Source organism: Propithecus coquereli, unplaced genomic scaffold, assembly GCF_000956105.1.
Source record: "Propithecus coquereli isolate 6110/MARCELLA unplaced genomic scaffold, Pcoq_1.0 Scaffold10, whole genome shotgun sequence".
NCBI lineage: Eukaryota > Metazoa > Chordata > Mammalia > Primates > Indriidae > Propithecus > Propithecus coquereli.
The window spans coordinates 19,699,771-19,711,491 of NW_012133858.1; the positions used below are offsets into that span (position 1 = coordinate 19,699,771).

Below are 11,721 nucleotides of genomic sequence, written 5' to 3' on the forward strand. Positions count from 1 at the left end.
GGCTCAGAGGGTGGGGAGACTTATCTTATTAGCTGAAAGGATCTGGGAGGGCATTTTGATGGACTACTCTTATTCTTATTTTACAAATAAGAAACTGAAGTCCCACATTAATAGAGCATGGCAGTGTGGTATTTAGAATTAGAGTGGGGTTGAATCCCAGCTCTGCCACTTACCTGTGATTTCCAGGATATATTACTGAACTTCTCTGAACCACAGTTTCCCCATATAAAATGGGTAACACTATCTGTGTATTTCTGATTTGCAATACAAGTATGTTTAGAGTGCTTGGCACAGTAAGGAGCACATAGTAAGAAATGTGGAGGTGGTAGTTTTACTCAGTCACCAAAATCCTATAGAGCCATGGTAGGATGAAATTATTATCCCCAAATACTTTAATTCATCCTTGATTAAAATTAAAGAAAATTAAATCACCAGCTCTAATGGCATTTTAATGAGAAATCTGGAGGAAATACTATTGACAAAATTGTATTACAAAATATTAACTATTGATCTTATTGGCTTAATAAGATGTTATATGATGATGAAGATGTCAATTGCTACGTTGGCATTAGGGATCAAGAATACTGACTAGTTTTGGTAAGGGTTTTGTTTAGTTAGATCTATGCATATTCTGAATCTAATCACAAAATTAGTTTCTTACTAGTTATTAGCAGGAAGCTTTTCTCTAATACTCTGCTTTTCAAAAATTTATTTTGTGCTGGGCACAGTGGCTCATGCCTATAATCCTAGCACTTTGGGAGGCTGAGGTGGGAGGATTGCCTGAGGATAGGAGTTCAAGACCAGCCTGAGCAAAAATTTATTTTTTGTGAATTGTAACCCTTAATCTCAAAATGGCAAAGATTATCAAATGTTTGTTGTAGGAAACAGCATTTTTTAAAATGTTTGTTAGAGAAAATCTTTTTACTTGAAGTTGTAAATGATTTCTCCTAGGCTGAATTTGCTCACCACCATTACAATGACTTGTTTGCTATGACTTCCTTGATTTAATTGTAATTGACCTAACCTGTACATAAACTGAATTCTCTTGCTAAATTAGGAAAGTGTCCTTAGTCTTTTCCTTATAAGGTTAAAGTAAAATAAAATGGTCACTAGAGCAGATTCATTTCTTATTCTATTTTAATTTATCTGTAGTGCTTTGAAGTAGTCTCTCTCTTTGCATGGCTTTTTTAGTGACTACAGTAGGTGCTGTATTCTATATACATCATTTCTCACCATCAGTGATGGTGTCATTTTACCAGTGTAAATATAGAAACCTTTCCTCCCTTTACATTCCTATGCCTTCCCCAAATTATAATTGTTTTAAATATTTACTATATTAATATATTATCAGTCACTGTTATAATTTTTGCTTCAACCATTAGGCATAATTTAGAAAATTCAAAGGGAGAAGGAAAGTCTACTGTATTTATGTGTATTTTTACTTTCTCCATTGTACGTTCTTCCTGATGTTCCAAGATTTCTCCTTTTATCATTTTCTTTCTGTTTCTTTAGCCATTCTTTTATGTAGGTAACTTTCTTTCAATATCATGCTTTCTCCTTCATTTCTTAAGGATATTTTCACTGGATATAAAATTCTGGGCTGATAGTTAATTTTTTCAGCCCTCGAAAAATAATGTGCCACTTCCTTTTGGCATCCATGGTGTCTGATGAGAAATCCTTTGTCATTCAAATAGCTGTTCCCCTGTAAGTAAGGTGTCATTGCTCTCACTGCTTTCAAGATTTTTTTCTTTGTCTTTAGTTTCAGAAGTTTGACTATGGTGTGTCTTGTCATTAATGTCTTTGCATTTATCCTGTTTGGAGTTCACTCAGCTTCTAGGATATGTAGGTTTATGTCTTTTGGGAAATTAACCATTATTTTTTTGAATATTTTTCAGCTCCGCCTCTTTCTTCTCTCCTTCTGGGACTCCTTCTGGACTTAGATCATTTGTTAATAGTCACACGGTTCCCTGAGGCTCTGTAAATTTTTTAAGCATTTTCTTTCTCTTTTTAGATTGGGTAATTTTTTTTTTTTTCTGTCTTCAGGTTCACTGATTATTTTTTCTGTCCTTTCCATTCTGCTTTTGAGCCCATCCATTGAGTGTTTTTATTTCAATGGGAGTAAGCGTAAACATTTGTCAAAAAACAAGTTGTGGGCCAGGCGTGGTGGTGTGCACCTGCAGTTCCAGCTACTGAGGAGGCTAAGGCAGGAGAAACCCTTGAGGCCAGGAGTTTGAGACTAGCCTGAGCAACATAGAGAGACCTCGTATCAAAAGAGAAAAAAGAAAACGGTGATTAAGAGAGGTAGATGCTATTTTCCAAAAATAACCTGTTTAAATATGAAAAGATAGGACTCCTCAATTGTAGGGGCTCCTTTTAAAGTCCTTTTAAAGTCTTTTTTTTTTTTAAACATCCCATTTGTAAATAATTTAAAACTTACAGAAAAGTTGCAGGAAATGGTGCAAAGGATTCCCATGTAGTCTTTTTTTTAAAAAAACAAGTAACTCAGGTTTACTAATTAACATTTTAAAAACTGCGCAAATTTAAAGTATATAATTTGGTAAGTTGTGACATGTACACACCTGTGAAACCACCACACTCAAGATCATGAACATACTCATCATCCCCAAAGTTTCCGATGCTCCTTTGTAGTCACTCCTTCTTGCCTCTCCTCATCCCCAGGCAACAACTTCCCTACTTTCTGTAAATCAGTTTGCAAATGCAATCATACAGCATGAGCTCCTTTTTGTTGTTGTTGTCCCGGCTTCATTTATTCCATATAATTATTTTGATATTCATCTATGTTGTGTAGATTGATAATTTATTCCTTTATATTAAGAAATAATAGTCCATTATATGGATATGCTATATTGTGTTTATCCATTCACTTGATAATAGACGGTTGTTTCCAGTTTTTTGGCTATTACAAAAAAACCCAGCCGTGAACATTTGTTTACAACTCTTTGTACGGGCCATATGCTTTCATTTCTTCCCCCAGCTTTTTTTAATTCTGCATTATGAGAGTACATTTTCATTTCTCTTCAGTAAACACCTAGGAGTGGAATAGCTGGAGCATATGGTAGATATGTTAAACCTTAAGGAACTGCCAAACTCTTTTCCAGAGTGGTTCTATTTCTAGTATTTCATAATTCTTTCCCACCAGCAATGTGAGAGAATTCCAGTTTCTTCACATCTTCACCAATACTTGGTATGGTCAGTCTTAAATTTCTAGTAGGTATATAGTGATATCACATTGTAGTTTTAATTTTTATTTTCCTAATGACTAATGATATTGATCATCTTTATATAATATATATGGGTGCTTATTTGCTACCCATATATCTTCTTTGAAGTGTCTCTTCAAATCTTTTGCCCATATTTTTGAAGAATTGTTTTCTTATTATAATACATTTATAGTGTTCTTTATGTATACTGGATGTAAGTCCTTTATCAGACTTTATGACATGAAAATATTTTCTCTCGGCTGTGTATTGTCTTTTGTCTTAACAGTGTAAGTTTTTAATTTATATGAAGTCCAATCTTATGGATCATGCTTTTGGTGTCATACTTAGAGAATTTTTGCCTAATCCAAGGTCACAGAGATTTTTTTTTTTTTTTTTTTTTTTTTGGCGGGGGTGGGGTGAGGGAGTGGGGAGGGTGGTGGTTGTTAAGAAATGAGGCCTTGCTGTGCTGCCCAGGCTGGTCTTGAACTCCTGAGCTCAAGCCATCCTTCCACCATACCTGGCTATTCCCATGTTTTCATCCAGAAGGTTTTTTATTTTAGGTTTTACACTTAGTTCTGTGTTTCACTTTAAAAGAACTCCAAAATATTCTTGACCCAGATTCACTGATTTGTAACATATGCCACATTTCATTTATCATTTTCTCTCTATATCCATACTTCTTTTTCTGAATCATTTGAAAATAGGTTGCATGCATTATGCCCTTTTGCCCCTAAATACTTCAGTATGTATTTCCTAAGAACATGAACATCCTTATATGTTCTGTAGTGCAGTTATCATACTTAAGAAATTTAACATTGATACACTTTCATTTAATCTGCAGATTGTATTCCAATTTTGTCAGTTGTCCCAATAATGTCCTTTATAGTTACTTTCTCCCCTAAGATCATATATTGCATTTAGTTGACATGTCTCTTTGGTCTCCTAAAAGCTGGAACATTACCACAGCCTTTCTTTGTTTTTTATGCCATCAACAGTTTCAACAATGCAGGCCAGTTATTTTATAGAATGTTTGTCAGCTGGGTTTGTCTCTTTCCTCATGATTAGATTCAGATTATGTGCGTTTGGTTGGAACGTTACATAAGTGATATTTTGTCCTCAGATATCACAGCTAGAGGCACACGATGTCTATTTGCCCCTGACTGGTGGGGATAACTTTGGTCAATGATTAAAGTGTTGTCCAGCTTCTCTGCTATAAATGTATTTTCCCTTTGTAAATTAATAATTTATGACAAGATACTTTGAAATTATGTAATCATTCTGTTCATTAGCTTCCCCCCCAACCTACCTTGAAATAGCATTCATTGATTATTCTAGTTTGAATTGATTTTACTATGATGGCTGTTGCAAGGGTAAAGGGTGCAATTACATCTTACTAGCTTTCCCTAATGTTAACATCTTCCATAACCATGGCTCACTTATCAAATCTAGGAATTTTTTTTTTTTTTTTTTTTTTTTTAGAGACAAGGTCTCACTGTACTGCCCACACTGGGGTGTAGTCGCATGATCACAGCTCACTGCAGATTCAAACTCCTGGGCTCAAGTGATCCTCCTGCTTCAGCCTCCTGAGTAGCTGGGACTACAGGTGCATGCCACCATGCCTGGCTAATTTTTCTATTTTTTGTAGAGATGGGTCTTGCTATGTTGCCCAGGCAGATCTTGAACTCCTGGCCTTAAGCGATCCTCCTGCCTCAGCCTCCCAAAGTGCTGGGATTATGGGGTGTGACCCACCACACCTACCAAATCTAGGAAATTAACATGGAATTAGTACCATTAACTACAGACTATATTGGGATTTCCCCAGTCTTCCCATATCCTTTTATATAGTATGCTACATTGCCTCTAATTATGCTGCCTTTTTAGTCTCCTCCAATCTGTGACAGTTTCTCAGTCTTTCCTCGTCCTTCACGACCTTGATAATTTTGAAGAATGGCAGGAAGGTATTTTGTAGAATGTCCTTCATGGGAGTTTTATTATTTTTAATAGGTGACTAAGATTTTCTCTGCTATGAAATTGGGTAGAGAACAAACTAAGTTAGAGCTCCTGCCTCCCTTCACTCTCTGCCTGTTCATCAGCCGCACTCCACACTCAAGCCACACTCACTTCTTTGTGCTTCTCCACCATGCTGTGCTCATTGACCTCCAGCCTTGGTTTATGCTGTTCTTTTGCCTAGAACACTCTTCCCTTCTCTTCCTCCTTTACCTGGCCAGCACCTGGTCACCCTTCCATGCAAAGCTTGCTGTCACTTACTTGCCTTGTGCTGACATTAGCTCTCCCTTCCATGTACTGTCATAGCATGGTGTACTTCCTCATTGTAACTCACCATATTTTGTTGTTTTTACTTACTTGTCTCTGTTACATGTCTCTCTTGTCATGCAATGAGCTCCATGAAGGCAGAGACTGTAGGTCTTGTTCCTCTGTATCCCTAGCATCTAGCGTAGTGCCTATGACACTACGTGTAGGATGCAAGTATTTGAAGGAAAGAAATTCCATGTATGTGGGTTTCTTTGGGCAAATTCATGCTCACTCTCTCCAGTTGGAGGAGCTTTGTTGGAGAAGTTTGAGAAGTTCTTTCTTAGACAGTATAGGAAATGATGCTTGTGATGCACTTAGTGCTATCCTTGAAGTTCAGGAAGCACTCACATGCTGGTTGTTACACATCTTGTTGGCCTGTAATGAAAGTTCAGTCTTCCAATTACCGTGTGAGGGACCTGGCACCCCTTTGCCTGATATTGTGTACATTTGTAACTGAAAGCTTTTAAGCTTTGTGCTCACCTAGAAACATGTGGCATACAAACTTTTAAGAAAAAGTGCCACTCCTTTAGACATTGTAGCCACTAAGCAGTTGCACATTGAGTTTCCTGTTGTCCTCACTGTGTTACTTTGCAGTCTGGTGCAATCATGACCGTCCTCGCAGCTGTCTGCACTAAGATCCCAGAAGGGAGGCTCGCCATTATCTTCCTTCCGATGTTCACCTTCACAGCAGGGAATGTAAGTATTTTTATGAAGTGAAGTTCTAGAGACAGTGGTGATGTTTCTACGTTGACCGAATTCTTGCCCTTACGTTAGAAATGTCAGTAATAGGGAAATCAAAGTCGTACCACTTCTGTTCTCTCTTGCTGTCTTTCAGGCCCTGAAAGCCATTATTGCCATGGATACAGTGGGGATGATCCTGGGATGGAAATTTTTTGATCATGCAGCACATCTTGGGGGAGCTCTCTTTGGAATGTAAGTTTGAGCAAATTGATTGCTAATCTGCTTCCTCGGGTCACCCGTCTCTCCCTCTGCCCCCTCTGGAAGGCAGAGTCAGACACTTAGCCGTGTGATGGAAGCAGGAACAGGTAGGGTTGGGAGTGTGAAGAAACCTCAACATGGCATGCTTTTGGCCTTGCCTAGTTTCACCAGGTGAGGTGGGATGTGAGACTATCAGCCCTGCCCCTGCCTTGGTCATTTGTAGAAGGAAAGTCTGTGTTTTGCTTACCCTTAAGCTTAGCTTAAGTCACCCCAGTTCCTGACCTGTCATCATTCCTAGCCCTTCTTAGAGACTGCTGCATGGCCCCCAGTCTGTCTTGTCATCCCCCCCCCCCCACTCAGGCGTTCTTGCCTGGCGTCCCACCCTGCTGCCACTGACCTCTGTCTCACCAGTGCCATGCAGACACGCTGAGTTGGTGGCACCATTTCTCTGCCTGCATTGAATGTGGGCGAAAGCTGCGCGTGACTGGAGTAGAAGCCAGGGACATAAGCCAACGTGGACCACTTACTGAGCATGTGTTATATTCAGGCACCAAGCTAGTTACCTTGCATTATACTGTTATTACTCCCATTTTACTGATGGGAAACCGAGGCTTAGAAGTGAACTTCCCCACACCAAGCAACTCTTAAATAGCAGAGATTTAAAGCCAGACCCAGAGCCCTTCCCGCCCCCATCACACCATATTGAATACAGCTGGCACTGTGGTTACAAGAGCTTCTATTTGTGCTTCAGACAACAGGATTTTGCTTCAAACCTAGTAGTTTAGAAGCAACTCTATGGTGGAAACATCCTCAGGACTCCTAGAGCCCATCTGACCATGCCCCTTCAGCAGAGCTGTTGCTGTCTGATGTGCTGGATCCCCAATGGCCTATTTTTCTTGCATAAATGTTGCCTTTTGACCTTACTTGGTTTTTACTTTGTTTCAGGACAGTGGGAAACTTAGGTTTTCTAATTAAAAATTGATTGCTAATCTGCTTCCTCGGGTCACCCGTCTCTCCCTCTGCCCCCTATTTAATTAAAAAAATAGAAAAATCTATTCTAAGTTAAGCAGTTTTGCCCAGTAGGCGGCAGGACTAAATGCCATTATGCCATTTATAATTTTCGGTGATGATTAAAGAATAGCATATGTGAGTTCTAGCTTTAACAGCAGCACATTATAAATAGTAGAAACTGACCTGATATTACCATATGAGATACACAAAGACTTACGAAAAGGGGTTCTGCTTTATGAGCTCTAAATTTATCTAGATCCTTCCATGTATACTTCAAGGGTCTTCTCCCCAGCAGGCTTTTATTCTTCTGAACTATAATTCGATGACTTTTTTCCATTCTGAAAATAATTGGATCAAATGCATTTTAAAGTCCGGGATCTGAAAGGCAGAGGAATCCTTTCTCTTTGCTGTTTCTAATTTCAACTCCTTTTCATTTACTAGATCTCAGTCATATCCAGAATTCATCTTTTCTAACATCTTTAATCTAGATTTAGAAATCTAAATTTTTTTTTTTAGTTAAAGTGCCCTGATTTTGTTGATGGTAAAGATTCCTTTAGTATCCACTTGCACATTTCCCTGACTTTGTTTCTGACCAAATCTTACAGTCTTCCTGTTATAGTGTTGCAATAATAATAGCTAACACATGTTGAATGTTTGCTGTGTGCCTATCCTAAGGACTTTGATTCTCGTAGAATTCTATGAGGGAAGGGCTGATTTAATATTCTTACAACCCTGTGAAGTATTGCATTTTACAGATAAGGAAACCCCTTAAAGAAAGTAACTTGTCCAAGGTCACACAGCTAATAATTGCAGAGCTGGACTAAGCACTGGATTGTTAGGCTGCTGCTGCTGCAGAAAGGGGTCCCTCTGACATTAGTCATTTCGAAGTATTGCTAATTTTAGTTTAGCCAAACAACCAATTACATTTGGATTTACAAGTAAAATCTGAACAGTATACCTGTAAGATTAAAGTGTTTGACTCTTTGCTTGAAATAAGTACGTTTAAAAGATTTGGGAAGGGCCGAGTGTGGTGGCAAATGCAGGTAATCCTAGCACTCTGGGAGGCCGAGTAGGAGGGTCGCTTTATGTGGGGAGTTCGAGACCAGCCTGAGCAGGAGTAAAACCCCTTCTCTACTAAAAATAGAAAAATTAGCCGGGTGTCATGGCGCACACCTGTAGTCCCAGCTTCTCAGGAGGCTGAGGTAGGACAATCCCTTAAGCACAGGAGTTTGAGGTTGCTGTGAGCTATGATGACACCACTGCACTCTACCCAGGGCAATGGAGCCAGACTCTGTCTAAAAAAAAAAAAATTAGGGCCCGGGCGCGGTGGCTTATGCCTGTAATCCTAGCACTCTGGGAGGCCGAGGAGGCGGGTGGATCGTTTGAGCTCTGGAGTTCGAGACCAGCCTGAGCAAGAGCGAGACCCCCTCTCTACTAAAAATAGAAAAAAATTACTTGGACAACTAAAAATCTATATAGAAAAAATTAGCCGGGCATGGTGGCGCATGTCTGTAGTCCCAGCTACTCAGGAGGCTGAGGCAGAAGGACTGCTTGAGCCCAGGAGTTTGAGGTTGCTATGAGCTAGGCTGATGCCATGGCACTCTAGCCCAGACAACAGAGTGAGACTATGTCTCAAAAAAAAAAAAAAAAAAGATTTGGGAAGACACTTTATTAATGAGAGAGTTCCTGACTAGTGATTCATTTCTTGTGAGAATTTTTACAATTGCATTTGAATCTTAGGGTGATCCTTTTTATCTTGTTCTAAATTCACCAGATAATTTTACTGTAAGCACAAAGAATTTTGTTACAGGCCTGTTAATTAATTTGCATTTTTTAAATGCCTTTTTCTATAAATTTACTGAATATTTTCTTTGGGATTTTCTTTATTTTTCAAGATTTTAATGGTAACTATTTTCATAATCAGAATTTAATTATATTTACTGAATATTAAGTTTCAGGTACAAATATTTTTTTTGGTAGAGATGAGGTCTCACTATGTTGCCTAGGCTGGCCTTAAGCAATCCTCCCACCTCAGCCTCCCAAAGTGCTAGACTTAAAGGCGTGAGCCATTGTGCCTGCCCTAAATCCCTTCAAAATAAAAAAAATACATGTTTAGAACATTTAAAAAATGTTAAAACATTTAACAGCTATACAATCGAAGTCAAACAGAGCATTTTTCAATGCTCTGGGAGATGCAAGATCAACAAAATCTAGTCTCTGCCTCTGGGAACATGAAATCTGCTTGGGAACACCAGGACAAAAATGAAGATTTCCATAATAAAAGCTTTCATTAACTGCCATTCCAATCAACCCCTTGTCCTCTGGGAAGCCTTTCCAGCCTCCACCCTGTCCTTGAGGGGAGGTGGGTGCCGCCTAAGTTCCGCTTGCAGCCTGTGCTGCCCTTGGGTAGAGAGCCGGGCGCCTGAAAGACAGGCCCTCAGTCTCGGCTCATGGGAGATGCTCCCTAAACGCACACTGGTTGGAGCACAGGCTTCGGAGTCAGTTTTGGGTTCTAGTTTCAGTCTAGTGATTCCTAGTTGTGGAGACTGAGCCAGTGAATTTACTAAACCTCTCAGCGCTTCTGCCGTCTTGGCTCATTGCTTCATGCTGCTTTTAGACAGTTTTGAACAGGAGAAGGGGGATCGGAACTGTTCATCTCAAAAGGTGGGCAGAACGTAGACGAGCAGCCCACCCTTTGTGTAGCTGGCTGGAAGCTGTCAGGAGGCGTGCAAGCTGTTGCACCCATCATTAGCAAGTCCTGTGTGACATTTCAGAACATCCAGTCAGGCTGGCCTGTGGGTGAGTCCTTGGGCAGATTACTTTCCTTCAGACTTGGTTTCCTCATGTGTATAATGGGAAAAGTGATACTTAACTTGCAGGGTAGTGGTGAATAAAGTATATGTGAACCACTGACACATTTCAGAGCATTCAGCCATCATCAAATCCTACTTAGAACTTTTACATACTCTATATATTAAAGCTAAATCATTTATCTACATGAAATAAGTTGGTTGTTTTAATAAGCTACATAGTAAAATGACAGTGGCATTCGATTTTAAAAATGTCAACTTGATATCATCATAGTACTTACCATTTGTATGTTACACTATTTAAATGTCGGACCTGGTTTGTTTTTTTCTCCAGATGGTATGTTACTTATGGTCATGAACTCATTTGGAAGAACAGGGAGCCTCTAGTGAAAATCTGGCATGAAATGAGGACTAATGGCCCCAAAAAAGGAGGTGGCTCTAAGTGAAACTGGGGTTGGACAGTACTGGTGCATCCGGGCTGTGCTGCCTGGGAGCCCCCAGGAGCACCTGGGCCCTGGAGTGACCACATCTGTGCTCCTGCTTGGAAGACACCGGCACCTGGCCTCCCAGCAATTTAAACTGTGTCCCCCAGTCCATGTCTTACTAGAAAGTGAATTATGACAAAGTTGGAAATAAAGGTTTATATCTCTAGTTTGTAAGCAGAGGGTGTGTGTTTTCTCTTTAAGAGCACGAATGCTTCTCTGGCATCTTGCTTTTGGTTGTTACATTGACATAGTTTGAGCCGGGGACCTGGGCAGAGTGCACGGTGAAAGGCCTGATCAAAACGCTGAGGTGCTGGCGTTTGTCCACGGGCTCTCAGCACCTCAGTCCTCACCTACCCCTTTCCCGGTGTTACAGCTCCTTGGGAATCTGTCTAGCAGGTTTTCCAGTCCTCACCAGAAGACCCTCCACCCCCCCGCCCTCCAAAAAAGGCACAGTATCTTCTCTCTGGCACGATCTGAAGTAACAGCTGCAGTATTTTCTAAATTTTCCCAAGAAAGGTAATGATTTCTGGCAGTGAGTGGCATATACAAAAAGCTATTTTTAAGTTTTGCTTTCTAGGTTAAAATTGTAGATAAATTAAGAAGTAGAAGGAAGTGACTTGGATAAATTCAGAAGTGAATCTGAGCCAAATTGCATCTTATGTCTCAAAATGTACATTCCAATTGAAAAATCTTACTGAAATAGCACACCGTGGTCATCATCACAGCCTCTCTATAGTAGAACTCGACGTCTTCACGATTGAGAATTATGTCTAGAAATGCGATTTGAGAGTTTCTTTTTCTTGAAAGGATTTACAGGAGAGTTTTCAGTCTTTTGGTGGTCAGAAAATGTTATAGCAAATCTTGCGCCTTTGCACTGAGGGGGAGCGAAGGCCCAGATGTGAGCCGTGTCTGGTCAGTTCACCTCAGCTTGCGCACCACCGG

At 39.9% G+C, this 11,721-nt stretch overlaps 1 protein-coding gene across 1 annotated transcript in view; it reads left to right on the top strand.

Moving 5' to 3' along the window:
* The window catches only part of PARL (presenilin associated, rhomboid-like), a 49,031-nt gene extending 38,075 nt beyond the window's left edge, over positions 1-10,956 (top strand). The window contains exons 7-9 of the mRNA XM_012640028.1: positions 6,129-6,230; positions 6,370-6,467; positions 10,629-10,956. Coding sequence (XP_012495482.1) covers positions 6,129-6,230; positions 6,370-6,467; positions 10,629-10,740 — 312 coding nt within the window. The 3' untranslated portion in view covers positions 10,741-10,956. The remainder of the gene's footprint in view (positions 1-6,128; positions 6,231-6,369; positions 6,468-10,628) is intronic.
* Positions 10,957-11,721: the final 765 nt, after the last annotated feature.